At 38.7% G+C, this 23,593-nt stretch overlaps 1 protein-coding gene across 2 annotated transcripts in view; it reads right to left on the reverse strand.

Moving 5' to 3' along the window:
- atp2a3 (ATPase sarcoplasmic/endoplasmic reticulum Ca2+ transporting 3) overlaps window positions 1-23,593 on the reverse strand; it is an 88,271-nt gene that overhangs the window by 32,510 nt on the left and 32,168 nt on the right. For both annotated transcript variants that reach the window (XM_067438781.1, XM_067438782.1), the window contains exons 2-8: window positions 21,029-21,046; window positions 20,691-20,773; window positions 11,850-11,954; window positions 10,845-10,983; window positions 3,014-3,094; window positions 2,839-2,924; window positions 1,574-2,038 (exon numbers count right to left, since the gene is read on the reverse strand). In XM_067438781.1, the coding sequence (XP_067294882.1) occupies window positions 1,574-2,038; window positions 2,839-2,924; window positions 3,014-3,094; window positions 10,845-10,983; window positions 11,850-11,954; window positions 20,691-20,773; window positions 21,029-21,046 (977 nt within the window). The remainder of the gene's footprint in view (window positions 1-1,573; window positions 2,039-2,838; window positions 2,925-3,013; window positions 3,095-10,844; window positions 10,984-11,849; window positions 11,955-20,690; window positions 20,774-21,028; window positions 21,047-23,593) is intronic.

A 23,593-nucleotide genomic window follows, 5' to 3' on the forward strand; every position in this document is an offset into this window, starting at 1 on the left:
TTTTTGAAGGCATCATTCATGTATCCTTCGCTGCCTTTGATATCCCACAATCCTGTGCTTTCCATTCAGTGACAGTTGAGAAGTTCACAAGTTGCGTTTGCGGGTCAGTTTGCGTGTACATGTACATTTTTTACCAACATATTACATTTCTGATATCATTTCTAGCGAGAAATCACTACTGGAGTAATTGAATACGTGTTTAGTTCTCACCAAAGCTCTCTCTATTTAGCTGTAGATCATTAAACTGTTACACTGCCTTAGAAGTTTGTCCGAAATTAGTTCCGTGAGGTGCCTTCGTGCACAAACGCTGCCTGCAGAGTCATTGTCTGATGAGGCAGCGAGGCAACGAGTCAGCTGCCTAGGTTTTCAGACAACGCGCCCGTAACCTTGAACTATTTTGGATTCACTAAAGCTAAACAAGCAGAGTGATGTTACAGAAACTAGAATCTATTATAATCATAAGGTTGTCTATATCCGTGCTTGTACATCAGATGCCACAGTGTAAATAAACAGGTTCCTTTATTATAATAGGTATACAAATGCTTAAAAACTGGTTGTTTCCTTTGTATATTTTATTCAACATTTAAAAACTACTCATATGAAACTACCAATGTAAAATTGGCTATTTAGAAGGCAATTTAACTACTTTAAGTATTACTTTATGTATTTATGTAAAAAAAAAAAAAAAAAAAAAGACAGCATGAAACATAAATTGTTCTGTTCTAAATTCTTATTGTTCTGTATATTTGAGTAAACCAGGTTTTCGAACAAGAAAAAAAGATAGGAACTGTTGTCAGTATAGCAGCCTATGAACAATAAGATATGCTATTGACCTACACAAAATATAATAAAAAATAAATGTATAAAAGTTTACTGTCTCTAAACAACTGGATTGCTATCTGACCAGTCTAGTTCTTCCACCTCTCTCATGTTGTGTCTGGTGTGTTTCTATGGTCTTCCATATGGCAGCCAGAGAGAGCTGCTGCTGTTGCATCACTCATCTCCGTATGAGAGGCCCTGGCAAGGCATCAAAGACCTGCTCTCATGGTAAATGCCACTACAGTATCCAGGCCTGTGAAACCCACCTGTCAGTGCTCCAAAAACCACAGTAAAAGTGCACACACACAGGTCTGGAATCAGTGAGAAAGAATCCCGAGACCTGGTCAAAGGGAATTCATATGACGCACTCTGGCCTCAAGGGACACTTTTTTTTTTTTAAGGGGTATTTCTCAGGTGAATCTATCATGAATCTGAAAATAAAATGCAATTTTTAGGGCGACCTCCAATGCCTCGCTTCATGACAGTTTGAAATACGTTCTGGCTCTGGTTCTAGTGCACAATAAATCACTTCTTGTGAATGTACAAATAAAAAAAAAAAGATGTTCAAAATCTGTGCTGTCCAAGTTATATATAAAAAGAAAAAAAGCTCACATAGGACCATATGTCAACATGAGACTGAGAATGAAAAACGAAGCTGTCATCAACCCAGACATAAAATCAAGATCTGCCCTCAGACATCAGTTCTGATTCTAAATGAGACACCATCTCTGCGTCTGGTTCGAACATCACTCACCCTGCAGACAGACATCTGGTTGGTCGTCAGGGTCCCCGTCTTGTCTGAGCAGATAACAGAGGTGCATCCCAGCGTCTCCACCGAGGGCAGCGAGCGAACAATGGCGTTTTTCTTGGCCATGCGGCGAGTGCCCAGTGCCAGGCAGGTGGTGATGACAGCTGGAAGACCCTCCGGGATAGCAGCCACTGCCAAGGCCACGGCTATCTTGAAGTAATAGATGGCACCTCGGATCCACGAGCCGCCGTGGACCGGGTCAGCGAAATGGCCGATGTTAATGACCCAGACGGCGATGCAGATGAGGGAGATGACCTTCGAGAGCTGTTGGCCGAACTCATCCAGCTTCTGCTGCAGCGGGGTTTTCTCCTGCTCAGTTGCCGCCATCTGGTTACGGATCTTACCGATTTCAGTGGAAACAGCGGTGGAGACAACAACACCGATGGCCCGACCCGCAGCAATGTTTGTGCCCTTTTGGAAAACATGAGAGCATGCATATATGAGCATATATATATACCTAAAAAATTAAACAAAGCCACCAAAAAGACCTTTCAAATCTAAATTTACAATTTTGCAGACTTGGAAACAACAACAGCAGCAGCATCAGAAGTTCCTCAGTCTCATATAATTTTATAAAACGTAGCTTGGAAAAATCATTGACTTGTGTGGAGTTGGCTATAATGTCATTAGGGACATTTTACCCTATTAGGAAACATCATCTTTCATTACCACAGTGTTTTGGAAAATTCATAAAGCTGGACTATAAAAGCACACAGGCCATATACAGTTTATTTTAAATGACTAAAGAAGAAAACAGGGAGACTGCATTAACTCTGACGTTATTCTATCACTCACTAGGCCAATAACGTCACCTGAGGTGTTCCCTATCCCCCAGATGATGTTAACGCAATCTAAGTGGATTGAGAGCGGTCAAATACATGCCTACTTAGAGCATCTGAATGACCGCAAATTAATGCAGACAGGAAGAGTATGTTTAGACTGAGTGCAAGAACAGAACACTTAAGTCTTATTATATCCTACAGTCTAATGATATCCTCCAAATCAGATACAAAAAACAGGACAAACCAGGAAAAAAAAGACAATAAGAAAGAAAAAAGCAATATTTCTTTAATCCATGAAAAGACTAAAAATGCTATGCGATGAGTAGGCAGACAATATTAAGTAACAAATTGCTTATATGTAAATATACTGCTTATCATATGCACATAAGACAAAAGTTTCTCTCCAAAAAAAGGAAGTGAATTGCTTACAGAAAACAGCATATTCTTTTTGTCTTGATTGACAGCTCGGGGATCTGGCACGGGATCAGTGTGTTTGATAACAGACACAGATTCACCTAAGGAACACACAGGAAGTTTTAAATAAAGCAATACTGGGAACTGGGCAGTGAAATGCAACGCTGTTTATCTCAGATGTCCACAGTACCTGTGAGAATGGACTGGTCCACTCTTAGGGTGGTGGATTTGATTGATGTGATCCTGATATCTGCTGGCACTTTATCCCCAACTAGAAAACAAAATGGGTCGAGAGTTACTTCATCAAGTAGGCAGGCAAAGACACTCCTACGTTACTGATGACTGCAAGACGGGTCAGAAAAAATAGTGTACATAGGACATATGCCTGGGGGGTCAGAACCGCAATCATAAACAGGAAATAAGACGTGCCACTGCACGGTCATCATTCAAGGCTGTTCTTGACCTCTTGTTTTCCAGGTAAACACTTAATTACAACAAATCGAAGCTGAACTACTAGGACACAAAGCCTGAAGCAAAGCAAAAAAGTGTCTGGTACAAAAAGAAAGAGAGCAAGAGAGAGAAACACCACCTCGAAGCACACTGGAACACCGTTCGATACCCGGTTGATGAGAGCACACAGAGTGATCAATATTCAGTTCATGCTTCCATTTTTTTTTTTTTTTTAAATGCTTCTAATACAAAAGGGTAAAAAAACAAGAGGTGGGAAAACCCAGCCAGTTGGATGAAACCGAATCTGTCAATAAATGTTGTTTTCAACTGGGTTTTGTGAGTCCTTGCAGCCATTTAGTCTTTAAGCAATATATATTTTGTAGTAGCTTGACTTAATGAACCTACTCTTTCCTAACTGAGACATCAAGACAAAGCTTCATATACACTCATCACACAAGCTGCAGAGATCTGCTTGTGCACTCACAGCTCAAACAAAGAATGACACTGCAAGTTCAGTTTATTGAAAATTAGCAAAAACCACAAATTAGGTTCTTTTTGTGAAAACTGCATTAACCAAACGCCTCTCCAGCATTCTACATATCCCAACAGTCTGGTACGCTACCATTTAAAAGTTTTGTGTCTGTAAGAATTTTTAACTATGAAATATTTGTAATGTTTTTAAAAAGGTTTTATAAAATAGTTACAATTTAATAATTTCCACTATAATAATTTGTTTCATGCGGTCTTCCACAATAATAATAGCAGCCGTGTCATATGATCCTTCAGAAATCATTCTAATATGCTTTTTTTTAGTGCTCAAGAAACATGTCTTATTATCGATGTTGAAAACATTTGTTCTGCGTAATATTATCGTGAAAACTGGGAAACATTTTTATTTTTTAGAAGGAATAGAAGAAGAAAAAGTGTATCCCAGAACATATCCCACAGAGGGCCACGCGATTTATGCGTGGACTATTTATGTTGTGTTTTATTATGTTATTATGCGACAGTCCCCCATGAAGGGTATGTTTAATTTATGATATTAAAGTGTATTTGTGGGCTTCGGCATCAATGAAACAATGTTAAAGGTTCAGGGAAGAAGGAAGCAATCATTTAACGCATTTTAATACAGGGTTCCTGCAGATACTGTAAAATAAAATTCTAGGACTTATGGACTTTAAGCACTACATTTTTGATTTTCAAATCAGAGATTTCCCCTATTAAACAGTATCTTTATTATCTTTCAAAAGAAAAACTAGAGATAAGTAAAAAATAAACTAATAAAACAAAAAGGTACGAATAAAGTGCAGCACAATGACAGCTAACTTTAACTATTGAAATGTTGACAAAGATATTGTTTCCTTATTCAAACTGATTTTTTTTTTCTAAATTAAGAGTTCCAACCTATATTTAGTGTGCAAAATGAACAAAGAAAAGGTCTGTGCACTGACTTTTACCTGAACTTTAAAGGGGACTTGTGCGCCTGAGATGTGTGGATGAGCTCTAACATCACTTGAATCCACCGTTAACAATAAATCATTCACTTGCTAACCACCCGAACCCATGATATTCTTTAAATTAGATATCTGCACCTGATCATCACATTACAATTGTTCAAATTCTCAGTCTTAACCAGGACGATATGTAAAATATGATATGGTAACTGGAGTTGACTGCTTTTAAATGAACATTTATTTGAAATAAAAGTTATTTTTTGGCTAAATTACATTTCATTACTAGCCTAAACACAGGTTTCACTCCCTTCAAACTTAAATTGTCATTTCATTAGGCTACATCATTGTTGGAAAACACTCTCATCAGAATAATTTCTGTAAAAGCATGTACAATTTTAGTTAAAGCTGCTAAGCTATAAAGCAATATCTCATGTGGGTTTTTCCTTTGTGTTTTATAAATGAGCGTTGAGGTGGTCTAGGGATCCATTTTCCTTGATTGGTATTCCCTGAAGAGAAATGCTCTAAAAGCAAACTGTTTGGAACGATTCAGTCGAATTTGGTGAACTTTTCAACCAGATCACTAAAAAGAACCGGTTCAAAAGAATGATTCCTTCACGAACTGGACATCAATTTGTTGAAAATCAAAAGTAAAGAGTGACGCACGTTTCATTGCATTTTACTGTGAAATGAGAGTTCCGTGTCTTCACTTAAATCAACACACTAATAATTGATTTCGCTCTCATCCACAGACAATTCATTGGCCTGCTCGACCCATAGATCTGTGAATATAACCTAAATCAGTGCATCACTATCGAGCGGTTCGAGAATGGACACAGGCCCGAAAACTGCAACAGAACCTTGCCAGTGAAAAATGTGTATCTGAGCATGTTACTGCCTGTCTGAGTTTTGCCGACAGCCGGAGGCGGCATGAAATTTGACAGAGGCGGACGCCTCATAATTCCCTATGCAGGAAAAACCTGTCTTTCAATAATTTAAGCACTTTTCAAGTACCTTTTCATATATATGGCTGTTTTCAAGGGTTTTCCAGGACTTACATTTTCATAAGTCAAATTCTATAAATTCAAGCACCTTGGACTTAAGGCCAGTTTGGCGCACATATGACGCTCATTAACACTTACGTCACTGACCTCACTTTATTTCCATGACTCCCAACCTCGTCCTGCTTGCCACAATATGATTTTTAATAAATCTCTCAATCAATATCTCCTATTTTTCAGAAACTACACAAAACAGTGTGCAGTTTCCATGTATACCTATAACCCTGCAGCTGGGTGTCAGCGAACTTGCAAATTCTCATCCCCATGTCACATAGCTCCTGGACCAGGACAGGCTGCAGGGGCACTTAACAGGCACTTAAAGCTATTAGAGTCCCCTTAGTGTCATAATTATACTCCATTTAAACCCTTAGGCTGAGCTGGAGGGTTCTGGGGGCAGCAAGGCATGCAAGAGAGCAGCCACACTTCCCATTACTCTTTTACACACTGTTAGACAGATAGTGGATGACCAGACCGGACAGTGTAGAGACTCAGAAAAGGGGTGAATGTCAGATTTTTCACAGGACAAAAACAGATAAGGGATACCAACAGGCAGCGTTTCTTTTTTGCTGCATGACAAATTCCGTAAAGCAGTCAGATCTTGCATAATATTATCATGTACAGTAAAAAAAAAATGATCTCTGCTCTAACCCTCTGGACACGATTTCTTAGCCGTACAGTCTCTCTTCCTCCCACGTCACAGGAATGGCTCACATCTCTGAGGAAGGAGACAAACCCCCCATCAGGGGCTGCTCTGTGTGGGAGTGGGGATAGAGAGGGCACGGTGGGCGGGAAACTGTTTATGCTCCCAGAACGACGGACCTTTCTTTTCTCATTCTTGGATTTTATCGCTCCCTCTCTTTCCCCTCAGCGGTTTCTCCCACCCACTCGGTCACACTGTGAATGGGTACTAAACCCATCTAAATGCTAATGCGAGCAGCTTTTCGCCATACCAAGCCAGAACAATGCAAAGTGAGCTAAATATACACAGACATTATGACAGTAGATGGCAAGCATCTGATAGCAGGAAACAGGCCGTCACAGACATCGGTCATAAACCTGATTATAACGGGTGATCCATGCTAACTTGTAAATGTGGAACGGTGTAATAACAGAAGCTGGCGAGTTCAAGATGTTTGCGAAAGCTGATCAAAAGCCTGTGGGTATGACTAAGGCCATGTTTACACCTGGCATTAAGATGCATCTTGGTCGATTGGATCACAAGAAGAAGACGGAGACACATTCTTGAGGGGAAGGTCTATGGGGTTTTTTCAGGTCTTTCAATTTAATGAACAAAATTAATGCAATGTACAATGTAATTTATGCAATGTACATATGAACGCCCATGGAGACCACAAGCTTTTGTTTATGCTCTGACAGCCGCAAGACCACGCCAAACTCTTTGAGTACATGTTAGAAATTAGGAATGGTGAGAGAACAATGTGCTTGGTAGGTACATTTTTATTTTTCTTTAAACCAAACTTGGGTCTCCAAACGTAAAAAAAGTTGAAATCCCGTCTGGCTAGTGAGCTTCGTGGCTGTTCGACTACCTGAGAACACATTCGACTTGATGAGAGTTTACACAACAAAGCAATCTGGTCAAATGTGAAAAGGTCGAAAGTGGACAAGCTCAAAACTTCTGCTTGTGATCAGAGTGACCAAAAGTGAATTCATTCCCACTGTTTCTTATCCCAAAGAGAGTAAAAGAACAACTAGAGTTCTTTCTAAATATCCCGGCATTCTGTAAAGCCCCATTCTGGTTCCTCAGGATATTCCAATGGAGTGAGTGTTATTTTTGAGTCTCTGAAACAGCTGAGGGAAAGTTCCACTTCGGATATTGTGATTACTGCAACCGTAATGCTGGCACAATGCTGGGCTGACTGGAAATAAAAGTGTAAATAACCTATAAATATCTATAGTACTCATGCATGCAAAAAAAAATGACTGAACACTGTTTTCCAACCTCCAATTCCCTCGGTGGTGGTCCACAGCAAAAGTTCCGATGGAATTGCCACTCACGAATGGCAGGTACATGAAGGTCTTAGTGGCGAGGAGAGGGGAACGAGTGTTGTGGGTTATATTTTTGGAAGCCATTTGTTTTTAATCTTTTTTTTTGTTGTTGCTGTAGTTACCAATTTATAGTTCTCACAAGTGCCTTTTTCCAATGTGTAATTTTCATTCAACCTCTAGAGAAAGAGAAAGGGTTTTTAGGTAGGGGTTGTTTCGTGTTTGTTTACACACGTTTGATAGTGCTTAGCAACCGGATTATGTCATCGGCGCAGTTGAGTTAGACTGAAATTGAGAAATGTATCAGCAGATGCAGCTGACAACACCTCCATTTTGCCAGCGCTTCCCACTTACTGAACAGGACTTGTTAAATGCTATGACTATAACCAATGAACTCAGCGCAAGCAGCTCAGCATGTGTGTGAATGCGTCTACACCTCGTTAGTGGATTCTCATAGCTATAAACCTGTGGATGGATCTTGAACCTCAGAGCATTCTCCCTTTCCCCCATTGCCCATAACAACAAAGAACTGAATATACATAGAGTGCCAGCCATTTCCACCCTCACACACCCCTGGAGTGGAAACACCTCTTTACTTCTCCCCCTGGATCAATTCACCTTGCAGGCTGGGAAGTGCTCAAGGCTTCAGGAAGAGGAAAATTCCAAAAATCTCACTCGCAAGCCAAAAATATCCATCAATCCAGCCATGGTGTTGAACTATATAGCAGCAAAAAGAGTTCAGAATGTTTTAGAGTGGGGACATTTTTGATGCCATTATCCCTATTGATGCTATTAATAATAATAATAATAATAGTTGTTTCATATATGAAAATCTGATTAGTGGTCATTTCCAGGTTCAAACTGTGTCTCTTTTTTATTTCTACTCTTATTTCAGTTTCATTTAGCTAATTATCTCTTTTTACAGTTACATTTAATTGGTCCAAAATTAATCAGTGATTTAGCATATGGCTTTGTATCAGTAGAAGCCCGGGAGTATATTCGAATGATTGTGCTCCCCTTCCTCATATCCCCGAGACAAGAGATTTATGCATTTTATTTCTGGAAAAAAATCATCCGATGATACAAATACAGTCATTTTGCGTCATCCGAGGATTATTTGGCCAGAGACTAAGGTAATCCAGTGGTAGCTTTGGGAGTTGCCTTGTAGGGCAGCGAAGCAAGTGCATTCTAGAAGTTGTAGTCTTTCATCCCCATGAGACAAAAATACATTTTCTGTCTTTTCTCAGTCTAGAAGGCACCAAATTCAAAAATAATTTCTAATTTCTACTACATTAATGACCCAGTTTAAATACAAAGCTTAATGCTAAATCACTGAAGTAACCCTTTAAACATCAAATATACTCAGATTTGGGTTTGGTTTTTGTGGCACAATCTTGGCTTTCAGGAAGGACAGAAACTTGTCACTGGAAACATCTGGACTGACAGTGATGTCTGGTAGTTACAGTACTTTACATGTCTGTCAGTTTAACCTTGACATGGGAAGGACTCGGGGACTGGTTACCATGGTGATATGCTCAGTAGGTGTTAGGGGGTGAAGTCTGACAGCGTGAGCGCGTGTGTGCGCGCGCAGAGGAGAATCTGGCCACTGGAATGCGGGCTTGTCAAGGCATAAGACCAAACAGTGCAAATGAACAAAGGGACGTTTGTTACCTCCCTGCTAAGACAGGTAATGTAACCCACATCTCATTCCCGTCTCTTCAATTCCACTTGTCTTTCTCTCTCTCTCTCTCTGCATCTCCCTGCATTTATCGCTCCCTCCTGCTCATCTGTCTTTCATGCTTTCGCACTCTCTGCCTCCCTCACACATTCTGTATCTCTCCGTACACTCGTTCCCTCTCACCCCCCTCCCTCTCATCTTTGACTCTCTCACTTTCACTCCCATTCACAAGCAAGCAAAGCGGCAGCATCCATGTTTCTGAATGAATGTGGTTGCTCTTGAGCATGAATTGGAAAATCTTGTGGTTTAACACGGTGATAGTTAGCCCGATCCTTCTTTTGTTTTCACTGTAATAGTGAAAAGCAGGTGCTCACCCCCTCCTCACTGTCGTCTCCCCTCCCCTTGTCTTTTCTACTCTACACTTGGCTGATGCAGACTGAAGATCATTAGCATGCAAGGTTTTAAAACAAGCAAACACTGATTACTTTGAAGCCAAGACCAGCAAATTGTTGTGTGTGCATGTGATGCACAGATATGGTCAAGCCATAACAGAATGACAACAGATCTATTTTTATCTCGGTGTCTACATATACACTAGCAGGATCCCCAAATTAGAGTGGGCACATATGTATGTGTGAGGGAGTCACTGGCGAACTTGCTGTCACATGATGGTGGAGAACGGTGGACTGACAACATGGGGAAAAAGGAAGACTACATATTTAACAAGAGTTAAGAGAGAAAGTGAAGAGAGTACTATGTACTATGAACAGAATACATGCACACACGCACACACACAGATTTTTCCTGCATGTCTCTGCTTGGCACCCTCATACTCACAGGAAAGCCACTTACGTAATACAGTCTGGGATATTCCTGCTCTGCTTTCAAGTTTATGGCAAGAAGCCCAAACACACACACACACACACACACACACAGAAACCCTGAAGGGCTCCCGCTCAGGGCAAAGAGCTGTGGTGAAACGCACATAAACATACACTATGGGTAGCCACACAAGCCAATGGAAAGACGAGAGCCTGTGTTTGAATGTTTTGGGTAAAGCAAGAGGTGGTGATGACTGGAAGAAAAAAGAAAAAAAAGCAGTGGGCCACCTCCACTGCGTATTATGTCAGACCACATTGGTAAATAGACAGAGGAGTCCACAGGACTCAAGACATTGGGCTGCGGTTGAGTATGCGTATTGTTCCACAAACATCATCTCTGCAGGTTTGAGTCCTTCTCATTATACAAATAAAGACACTGAGAACAGATGGAATTTTATCAGAGAGAGGGGGTGGGGTGGGGTGGAAGGGGGGGGGGGGGGGGGTGTATGGAATCATGTTAGTGGATGGGAAAGACTAGAAACAGGCCCAAACTTACCAGAAACCTCCACGATGTCTCCAGGCACGATGTCTCGAGCTTTGATCCTCTGGACGGCCGTGCGGTTAATGCGGTACACTTTGCCCATCTCTGGCTCATACTCCTTCAGAGCCTCGATGGCATTCTCTGCATTTCGCTCCTGTGACCGACCATACAACAAACCACAACAGGTTTAGGATACACATGCCCATATTTTATTGGTATGATTAGGCTAAAACAACAGTAGCCTGCTCTTGTTTTCAATGCCAGGTTTACATTACGTCAATTTTCTAAAATGAACTGATGCTTAAAAGATGCAAATAACCAAATCAGTTAGCAGTCTAGAGTCTTCTCAAAATAAAATCACATGACATGGTTTGAAAATATATATTAAATAAAACTCAACTGTATTTGATATAAAACATGATCAGGCCTGTGGCTTCAGCTACATTGCATTTCTAGACTGCAACAAGATCAATTACATATTTTAATTTTCCATAAATAAATTTCATACAAATACATTCTAATAACTATACAATATATTTAATATATTTCTATGTTTTGTTCTTTATGGCATTTCATAAGCTTTCACACATTTCATAAGTTTTTTTTTTTTTTTTTTTTTTTTTTCACGCATGCTTAAAGTGCAAAGGCATCATGAACTGTATACATTTTGAATATGCCACTTCAAAAAGGGGGGCAGGATAACAATAGCAGGACACAGTAGGTGTTGCACTGATCGTGCTAAGATATTTAGCCAAATCTCTTAGCACTGTCAATGCAGTCCACTATTGTCTGATTGCTTTTGCTAATGTCCTGCCATTGTGGTATAAATGTAAATTACATGTCACAACCTTGTGTACACACTAATAAACTAATCTGAACACCTGATAATCATCCGTCATGTTTAGGAACAGGATGCCTCAGTAGTTGTAGTAGTATATCTAATGCTAAATAGTGAGCGCTATTAATTATTGAGAAGAATTTCTTTGAGGTCTTTCGGTTTCTCAGCCCACACACACCCACCTGCCAGACTCCAATGACTGCGTTGGCCACCAGAATGAGCAGGATGACAATAGGCTCCACAAAAGCTGTGGTCGACTCCTCCCCCTCCTCAAACAGTGCCAACACCTAATGAACAAACACAACATAAATTACTCCTACCTCATATTCAAAGTTCAGTTCTGTTCAAGTCACTAAAGTGAGAATTCAAGTATTAAATAATACTTTGGTGTGGGGGGATATTTATACATAGTACATACACACTACTGTTCAGTATAAACCCTTTTTGCTCCAACATCCCAATTATGTCACAACGTTAACTGGAGGCAAAACTAAGAGAAAACTGGAGGCGGTCAATACAAACCAGTCGGAGCTCAAAATGTCGTCGTCTTGTGTTTTTGAGTGCCAGAATCGAAGAGTATACACTCCAAATTGAAATTTTACAGCATACCTGCTGCTAATGCCAGATTTGAAAATAAATTACAACAGTTGTGGTTACACGCAATAAAACAAGCGAGTGTGCCAGGGGCTAGCTAGGCAGAACTTCGGATCATACGAAACTAAACTCATCTGTTAAATCTTTGTACTTTAAGTCTTGTATGTGTCCATTTAGCATAGTTGTAGGCATCTAACGATCAAAAATATGCATATTCATGTTTTCACCATGAAGTAAACTGAGAAATTTTGATATATAATCTGAATTTTACAAAACATTTACCCATTTTAAAAAGACCTGTATATAAATGTCATTACTCAATTCAACAAATACATTTTAAAAAATGCCATATATCCACTTAAAACTGTAGAGCACAAACATTAGGCTATTAAAAAAAAGTGATATGCAAATATAAAAAACTGACATGATTTTTTAACAAAATCACACCGAGTACCCAGAACAGCTACTTGTAAAAAGTTAACTTTTTCAAATAACAGTCACGGTCCCAGATACAGGGCTCTACGCTAACTTTTTTCTTGAGGAGCACTTGTGCTCCTAATTAAAAAAATTTAGGAGCACAGTCAAAAATTTAGGAGCACATTCTAATCCATCAAACCTCATTCCAATTATATCTTTCCCATTACAGGACGATATTTGTCCTTTAATGTCCAGTTTCATTTTTACCATTATAAGAGCAATGTTTTTTTAATCTTATTAAATGTATGCATCATTGATCAATTTCTTAAATTTAACGTAATTCTGACATAATATTATCATTAACTTCTGAGAGTGCAACATACACACACAAAAAGCAGAACTGGACTTAATTCAATCAAACACCTATGCATTTAATGCAGCTGATGGGTTAATGTTGTATGAATGTTTTACATATAAGTTTTTGAATTTAGAAATATGTACAAATTAAACTTTAAAAGTTTAATATTTTAAATAAAAAGTCCATGCAAAGTATAAATATGAAAATAAAACCGCCAGTAGGTGGCGGCAAGTCATTCAGTCAATAGTTCAAAATACAAGATTCATTTGAATCGAATCACTTGGAGATGCGAATCAGTTCCTGTGATTTTCACAAATAGACAGTGTTGTGGCTAAAACGTTGTTTCTTCAACTTGTCTATTGGATTTTTGTACGAGATCAGTATCACACATGCAATCATGCCAATATTCGGAGCTATAGCAAGCTGTAACTTTTGGCGCTCTGGCGCTTCATAAACAGAACCGCATGCGCCTCGCGGAAAAACATTGCAGCCGGATCTACTTCTCTCTGTTTGTGGTGAGTCATGCAGATATGGTGCTAATCCACAGCGGGAATAACTTATTTTGTGTGTACAGTGATTTAGAATAAGACAAAAACCCGGTTTGGAAAAAATCTTCATGATATACTTGCTCATTATATACATTTAGTATTTTTTTAAACAGCATGTGTGATAAAGATTAACTCAAGGGCTTTTGTAAATGTAATATTAATACATTATTGTTTGATGGCATTTATGCCCCAAGCATCAACTAATTTCTGAGCGTGTTTATGATAATCCAAATGTGGCATTTCCAGTTCATTTTGATTTGGCTGTAAATCAACAGCGCGAGGCGTCTGGTAAAGTGCGCATGGCTGCTGCGTCTCACGTTTCACTTTGTAAACAATTTTTGTTTGAAGTGTAGTCCGTCGCACACGTTTTTGCACTTCTTCTGTTGTCTGAAGGCATGAAAAGCAGGTGATTGCAGTAGGAAACGTAGCCTATTAGTTTCTCCGTGTTGATTCACTCAGTGTTGTAGTTTTTATTCTGATTGTATTACACCATTCATGAGAATCGATCGGGTCACTCGCGCCGGTGCGCCTAAATATTTTTTCACAGTCGCACACAGTAATTTTTAGGCGTAAATGCGCCCAAAATGGGCGTTATGTAGAGCCCTGCCCAGATAGAGAGTGCCCTTACATATTCAGACACAATTATTCCTGTCATCCAACAAACTCACCTTAAAAAAAAAAAAAAAAAAAAAAAAGTTTGCTGGCTATAGTTAACGATCAGGGAATTCGTTCTGCCTCCAGCTAAGCTCCGCCTACACAAAATGTCAATGTTTACGAACTGAAAAAGGGTCTAAATGGTTCCGTTCACATTCATAAGAAAGAAATGAATACTTTAATTTAGCAAGGATCTATTAAGCTAAGAAAAAGTGTCAGTAAAGACATTTATAATGTTACAAAAGTTTTTTTTTATTTCTACTTCCACTTCTGAAGACTAGAGTAAAGGCTGCTGAAAATTTTGCTTTGTCATCAGAGGAATAAATTAAAATTTTTAAATATATTCAAATAGAAAACAGTTACTTTAAATTGTAATAATACACAATAAAAGCCCTGAGGACCCGACAGTACCACTTTTAAATAACTAGTACAATAAACATCAGGCTCTCTTTGTTATGAAACAAGGAATTGGACCATTCCACACCCATTACAAAAATTCCAGTGAAATCATGCCATCAGGTACATCCCCCGAGCAGATACTGTACATGGGAGTTTGGGATGGGAGGCATTTTCAGAAAAATCCTGAGTTACCTTAAGAAGCTAGAAGCACCAATATGTTTGACAAGGTAAATATAGAACGTAAATCCAGCTGGAATGGAATGTGACGGCTTGAATTTTGCAGATAGCAGAGACGGCCTTGAAGTTCATTACTTTCTGACAGTGTTGATCTGTTCAACTTCACATCGGAGATTGAAACTCAAGAAATGTTGGCTTGAGTTGCCCTAAAATATTTGTTCAATGGGACTACAAGTCAAAAAAATTATTTAAAAGCATAGTTAGACGCAGCTAAAAACAGTTTATGTGGATGTCTCAAAAATGAGAGGGATGGATGGAGGGTGGTGGAGAAATAGAAGAAAAAGATGGAGAAGGGGGCCAAGTAGTTTGACAATAAATGCACTTATAATTGTAGGTACCATGTATTTTCTATAGACAAGTTTGTGCGTTGTCCTCCACTCTCATATTACACATTCATATGGCACTCTCTCCTTCTATCTCTCTCTCTTTCTAAGCAACTTAGATACAGATCAGTCATAGAGCGGTCTGTCTTTAACCTTTCATTACAAACTGATGAGGCTTCTTTAAGTCACTGAGTAACCGTGTAATAAGATGGGCAGGCGTATGACAGGGAAGAGAGAATGCAGAGACCAAATATAGTCAGAGGCAGAATGAGAAAGCGATGAAGTCATGAAGAGCAAAAACGATTCCATAAAACAAAACGAGTGAAAGGATGACAATTACTGAAATATTTGAGGAAAGCCACACAGATGAGTGGCTTAGAGTTTAGATCACAGAGCTCAGCTAAATCCTGTCAAGTCATGGCTATGACCTCTGGGCGGCTTTGTCTAACTGAGGTCTATTCCCTCATAAATATCAGTAGACTGTAGATCCTCTGTGCTCTGAATTCCTTCAGTTTTTTTTACTTCAAACTGAAAACAAATGGACTGACTAGATAGTTGCAGCTTACAAACAATGGCATACAAACTATTAGTTTGAACATTTAAACATTTATTTTGTGGTAAACAAAAGCTGATGTTTTGAAAAGTGTCTTTTTTTTTGTCCATTCAGTGAAAGTCATTGGTGTTTTGTTTTTTACCCTACTGACTTTCACTGTATGAGCAAAAACAGTTGAAACATTGTTTAAAAGTATCTTATTTTGTGTTCCTCAGAAGAGAGCAAGTCAAACAGGTTCTTAACACATTTAGCTGTGGTCAAATGGTCAAACTGATTGCCATCTTCAAAATCAGTTTGACCATTTGGCACACAGTGAACAAGATTAGCACTGATAAACAGGATTTCTTTTGAGGTTTAAGAATCTGATGGCCCACGCAAACTCTTACTCTTAACTTCACTGTTTTTAAACTTTGTAATGTAAAAAGTATAGTGGGTATTATTCCTAGCCTGAATGCCAGCCGAACTCAGCCCCGCCCACAACATTTGAGGACGGGCAGTTCGGTCTGGACTTGATCCACAGAGGAGTGATTATGCCCAAACAGTAGGGCTGTGCAATATATTGAAATTATCGAAATAATCGCAAATGTTCATATCGCAATGGCTCGCAATATCTGAATGATTTTAATAAGCTACTTCAACATTGTAAAAAAGTGTACGTTTTAGGTCACACATTTGGCAGAGAACAGACTGGGCACATTACTGTTACTTATGTGACTTGCTTGACATTAACGCAATAATTTGCGAAAAACAATAACTTGCAGTCTCGCGCTGTTTGACACACACACCGAAATGTGAACAATGTGTGATACAAATGTTGGCTAACATACAGCTGGTCACTTACAGAAGTTGTAGCGATGTTTTCTTTTCCCAGAAAGAATATGAAACACAAATGGTTTCATTCTCAGTTTTTAAATATCTTTTTTAATATAATTGAAATAGATTTTACACTCTAATTGCAATATCGTATCGCATATCGCATTATTTAACAAGATACCGTGTTGCATTTTTCTTCAATATCGCACAGCCCTACCGAACAGAAACTGTTCAGACCAATGAAATCATCAGGGCGGGCTTTAGAAGATGACGTACATGATCAACAGTAACATAATCATGCACGTCATCAAATGCGTTTGGATTATATTTGTTCAAATCCTAAACGCAGAGCTTGTTTGTATATGCATTCACCTTCACAATTTCTCTCAGAAATGATGATCATGTTGGTAAGTAACTGTGTATCCTTAAATTATTTTCTTTTTTTACAACACCGGCAAAGATTGTTTATTTCAGCGTGCAGACAGAGTTGCCAAGTTTTTACAACAAAACTCGCCAACTACTAGCACAAAACAATAGCTTCTACCGGGGGTTCTCCGAGGAAAAATAGTGTTTGGGGTGTAAAATGTGTGTTATTTTGGCAAGGTTGCCCGGTAAAATTCACATTCATGCGTCTTTATATCACATAATAGTCGCTTTAAGGTGCGGACATGGAAAACAATCTGCGGAAAAAAATGCGGACTTGGCAACACAGTGCAGTTGAGCTCTGTTGACATTTGACAACTAACGTAATGCGTCGCTTCGTTGCTCTGATTGGTTGTAGGTCTATCCAATTGATGCCCCATAATCACAGCCCAATGAAGCAATATCAGACTCATATTCTGACTAGAATTAAGTATGACCACGTCAGGTTATATTATACCACAAACATAAGTAAAATGTTTCATGCCATCATTACACAAAATATGACCTCATGACAGGTTTCTGATGATGAATAGTCACATGTATAATCGGTACATAAATTGCCTGATTCATATCTTCTCACCCCACTCCTGGAAGCAAAAATCGCTTAAAAAGTAAAATGCCTCATAGCAGGCCAGGAGATCTATCCATTGTTCAGAAGACCATTTCTCTGATGATGTGTGGTAAACAACATTATACTGATGTACATTCTGCCAGACGTCTGCTGAAGCCGTGACTGATACTACAGAGATCTCTGTACACCTAGTGAATGCAGACAAGATAACAGAGATACACTAGTAGTACGAAATCTCTCAAATGAATGAATGAACGATTGCAGAAAAGGAATGAAAAGCTCATCAAGACAGAAGCAATGCAGCTAGTTAATCTGAAATTATGTGAAACGAAAATAGGCAACCATTTTGGGAGTCTTGGGACCAGAAGTCGCATGGCTGCACATGTAGATCTGTTTGTTTCCATCCATAGCTTTTATTCCCAGCACATGCTGTTCTAGGATGAGTCAGGCTACCATACTGATAATAATAACACGAGTTTCAAAACAAAACAAAACAATATATATATATATATATATACAGTTTCAATATATATATATATATATATAAAAATAAACATAAACTGCTTTCTGGGAGTAACGGGGAGACGGGGAGACAAAAATGTGTTTATTTTTAATTTATATATTATATATATAAATTAAAAATAAACACATTTTTTGTCTCCCCGTCTCCCCGTTGCTTAGATACCAACAGCTTTGTTCTCATAACATGCAAAAAAGTCAGGAAAGCAGAATGCTCAAGATTTTAATATATTCAAAAAGGCACACAAATGAGTTCCAAGACTGGGCTGCTCTCCCCGGAGTATTTCCATTGCACCATAGCATTTGACCAGCAGACAAATACACACAAACTGCTTTCTGGGAGGTCTAAACCGTCTAATGCAATATTTTTTATCAGTTTCAAGTGCTCCACAGGATTCTAGCGGTTGGAAGAATAGTGCTCGCCTCATAGAATTTAACCATGGTTAAGACAATAAAAGTATGGATGAAACGCACAATGATAAATGACATGAGCAGAGCTCCAAAAGCTGACGTACATGAAGAAGACTTTGAGCGCAGATGTATGGACACAATAAGCATGTACACAGGCAAAAGCAGTGTTTTTTTGCAGAAAAAGAGCGTGTCTGACTATCCTTTCCACTGCATGTGCACTCATGTTATATTACTCTCACAGGGGGGAGGGGGGAGGGGGGCTGGAGAGGTTCAACTGTGGCCCCCGTCGCTACTTGAAGTCAGATGGAAAGTTCATAAAAAGGTAAATTCATAAAGCCAATAAGAGCCCTGGGCTTTGGAAGACATATGCTTTTGCTGTTTAGGATTAGCCAAAAAGGGATGGCAGTCTACTGTCCATATTTGGCTCAGACTTGACTGTTTTTGCTGCATGTTTAAATAAAAAAAATAAAAAATAAAAAAAACGCTCCATATCCAACGTCTAGATCAGATCCTTAATCATCTAATTATACAGTGCTTTTCCTTAATCGACTAATCACCTGAAGTATAATCGAGTTTTTTACACTATTGAGACTAACTACTGTACCAATCTTGCAGGTGATAAACATGCAGCACAAAAGAATGCCCATCTAGTTTCTTTAAAGTTTGTTGATATGGTTTGTGGACAAATGAGCTTTGACTTTAAGTCACCTCATTCATTTACCTGTGTTCTCCAGATCCACAGAGCAATACACAGATGTAAATGGCTTTAAGCCACACAAATGATTCCAGGTGAAGGTTTTACATATATCATTTGACTACAAAAGACAGATTTTTTTTCTAATGAGAAGGGGAGATTAAAAAAATCCTTGTTTTACTTATAAGGCAACTGACCATTGACAATCCTTTAGGGCTGGGTATCGATAAAGATGTTCCAATTTGATTCAATTTCGATTCGCAAGCTCTCAAATCGATTTGATTTCGATTCTTAATTCAATTCTAGATTCAACTCAATGAATATAGACTTAATACAAATACTATATTATAAAAAGGACAGTGAACATAAGTTTACAAGTGGGTAATTAAAAAGCAATTAGGAGCTACAAACCTATAAATTAAACTTTTTATTTTAGATTCACTTGGGTACATTAAAACAGAACCCATCTCCAGATTTCAAATGCATTAAATTATGTTAAATACAATAACATTTTGAAGCAACTTTATTCTAAAAATAAATGCATCAGAGAAATGTTAAGAGAGAGAAATGCTATTTTTTTTGCATTTAGTTTTTATGTATATTTTGATATATTTATTCTAAAACATAAAAAGGATATAGGATGATTTTTAGCTATTTTCAGTACACGACAAGCTTTTCTTGCGATTTTGCCGCCCGTCATGTACGCAGTTACTTTTCATACACAAGAAGCGCGTTCATATACCTGGACACAAGTAGTTGTCATGGCAACAAATATCAATACATTAAGGTATTGACTTATGTGGACTAACTTTTATTTGAGGAAATCTGTTTATACAAGCCCTTAGGTTTGAATTATTGGTCCTGCACTATCTACTGACTCAGTTTATTTGAATATGTCTATAATGGCTAACATGCGTTCAAGTTTAATACAATGTTCATAATGCAAGGCAAGTATTTGCATGTATGTGATCTATTTTTAGGGGTTGTATGCTCGGCTTGGGTGTGTTGTGACGTCTGGGTGATGTCTCATCAGATGCTTCCGCAGATTTGTAGCATAACAGCAATTCACCTCAGCATTACAAACGTCGACAATGCAGCAGGAAGCCGCCATTTAAGCACTGAATGAATGACAGGCGTCCCTCTCGCACCTTTGTAACATCGCGCAAGGCAAATAAGAGGGTGACATCTAGTGGAGAAGACTAGTGATTAGATTTACGTTCATTTTATTTTCAATGTTTGCGGAAATAAATATGATTTTTTTTTTTTTGATTCGCGCCCTTAGAAAATCAATTTTAAAAATTGACCACATTTTTAAAAAACGATTAATCGAAATACAAACTGGTTGTGATAGATGGTGATGGAAACTAATTCTGTCTAGGGTTCTGCATTACCTCACTTACTGCATGAACTATACCTGCTTTAAAACCTATGGTGGGGTCTGGCTGTCATACTAATTACTGTGCTGGGAATAAAATAAACCACATCTAAATCAGGGGGAAAGTCACTTACAAAAGACACGCAGGCTGCCAGCAGCAGAATCCTCACCAGGAGGTCCTCAAATTGCTCCACCACCAACTCCCACAGTGATTTACCTGTGAGAGACAGATATAAGACAGAAATAAATATTTTAAGATATTCCTTAGGTTCATCCTTAGGTTACCTTTGCACTAGGACATTGGGAAACCACTGCACACAGCTGTAACACTGTGCATGTGTATGTGCATATCTGTATATGCCAAGTGTTAAAGTTTACCTCTCTCTTGTAAAACAGAATGACGGAGCCCGTGCTAACGGTGCAACCCATAAAGAGAGAGCAGTAACAACATGATGGAAAGATCAATATTTACCTTCTTCGGCTGGGAGCTCTGTCAGTCAAAACACGGCGAGGGAATCCGTAGTGGAATGAGAGGCAGGGTAGGAGGAAGAGAGAGAAAGAGAGGACAAAACAGAGGGTATTCTGTTAGAATGGCCATACTGCAAAAACGTTGTTTAAACAGTTTATTTTACATTCATACTGCATTGCCTGTGATGGTGCAAATTGCCTTCATTTTCTGTCTGAACATTAAATACACAGAGACACGCAGTGCAATGCTAAACTAGAAGAGTACAGATTAGAGTAGACAATTATTGATTTAGGATTAATGGACTTCTCTCTGCAGAATAGATAAGAGCACTTTTTTTCAGTATCTGAGATGTTGTCTAGAAAGATTCCTACACTGCAAAAAATAACTGCAATAGCTTTGCAGTCTTTTACCACTCACACTGTCAAATGTAATCTTAAGTTGCTATGTAACGGAAGTAGCGACAGATCATTTCTTCGGTATTGTAACGTACAACCAAATGAAACCATAAAAAAAAGTATCAATGGTGGGGACGTATCCATCCGTTGATTGGATGGAAGTAGATCTGAATGAGAGTCTGAGGTCGGTCGTAGTCCTGCATATATCACCAGAGAGAATTCTGTCGTTTCACTGGAAGGCAGTAAAACGTTTTAAACATATGCAAGGATAACTCTTTTGCAATAAAATCAATAACATCCATTTAGAAAATAGATGGGGTAAATTTCAATTTTATATCATTAAATCATCAAAAAAAAAAAAAAAAAAAATTTCATACTGCATGTTAAATGATGCCAAAATTGATTTTCATTGTGTAATTTTTATTTTTTATTTTGACAAAATAATATAGAATTGTAATATATATTTATGTATATTATCAGTATCACCAGAATTTTAATATCAGTGCATCCTCACTTATCACAAAATATTTATTTACAAGATATTTCTATATATAAAAAATAAATATAAAATCCAATTATTTTTTAGAAAATCAAATCCATTCAAAATAATGTGGTGTGGTCTTCTTTGAGTTTCTAGAGTGATGTAATAAAATCCACAGCAGGTAACTCAGCAAACAGCCTTTTAAATGTAAACCACAACCATTGTGCACAAAGAATATCATATGGGGTGGAAAATGTACAGATGGACCACCAACTGTCATGGCGCTTGTTTAGTAAATGTGCTTCCTCTCTTGAAGATGGAGAATATCATGAAACGAACATTTTTGGCATTGTGCACGAGTCATACGACATACGACAAACGGCCTACACACTGCCGTTTAGTCAGTTCTAGAAGGTTCTCGAGTCAGAGCGTGTGGGAGCCGAAGAGCATGTGGAGAGTAGGAGGGGGCGGAGCTTCAGACCTCTCTCTAGGTCTCTCTCACACATCATAATTACAACACAGATGCCCTCTTTGTTGAAGCTCTACTCTGAAATCTTGAGGATTTTCAGCAGTTTAGAATGCATGCCCATCTATGTGGGGAAAGTGAGGCCTCATTAATAAGCAATTCAAACTGAAGTCGCTATAGGTGCAGTTATAGCTTGCTATCTGACTATCAAAGGATTTCATTAACTAATCACAATTTCTGATATCGCTTGACAAAAGGTACACAAAGTGAACAAGAACATTTATTTCTGGGAGACTACTCATGAATGGACCAAAAAGAAAGCACAATGGAAAATCCTTGGAGCCGATTCAAAAGATAGTGAGTGAAAATACAGGGTGTTCCTGAATTCCATTGAGCATGTGTTTGTGTGTACTTGGGTCAAGATTAGCCTTGCGTTGTGCAGATACAATCAGGAGTTTCACTGCGGCACAGTGGGAAAGTCTGCATCCATATCAATTCTGATAACCAAGAGAAGTTGCACTGGCTTTTGTTTCAGACTTGGCTTCCGTGCCCCAATGAGACCAACCTGACTTCTTTGCTCAATTTGTGTCTCACAATCATAAACAGAAACAGGTCATGCTAGTCATGACGTCGTCATGGGTCAAGTCCGGGCAGCAGATGGGAACAGTGTAAGCGCATGTGCAGAGGAAACCAAAATAAAAGCGCCTCATAGAGGGAGACATGCAGCATTGTGAGTGACTATGCAGCGATAAAGCATCAAGATTCCCATTTCCCTTTCAAAAAAGAAGGCAAGCGGCCAACAGGTCTTAACACACAAACATACATTTAGCCCGTCAATGATTTTAGCCCGGTCAATGAATTTTCAGCCAGGCTTGGAAGAAAAAAAATAGTACGGGGGAAAAACACAAGCAATCATGCCTGCGTGTTTACTTAAAGGAAGTGTATGTAGATTGTGGCACAAACTGGTACTGCAAACACTTTCAAATTACTGTAGAGCAGTGTATCCATAGATATCCATAATAAAGGCTAGATGTCTAATGGCGGAGTCACCATCGTCATCACCGGCGGCCATCTTGTCACAGGCAAGCTTTCTGCTAGGCTCTGTGGAACCTGATGTAAGGTGAGTGATCTGTACGAACATATATACTTTTATCTCGCTGAAATCTTGAAGGATTTACAAATGGTTTGGTTTCTTACAAACGTTATTAACATGACTTCAAATCTGG

Source organism: Pseudorasbora parva, chromosome 3 (assembly GCF_024679245.1).
Source record: "Pseudorasbora parva isolate DD20220531a chromosome 3, ASM2467924v1, whole genome shotgun sequence".
Taxonomy (NCBI): Eukaryota; Metazoa; Chordata; class Actinopteri; order Cypriniformes; family Gobionidae; genus Pseudorasbora; species Pseudorasbora parva.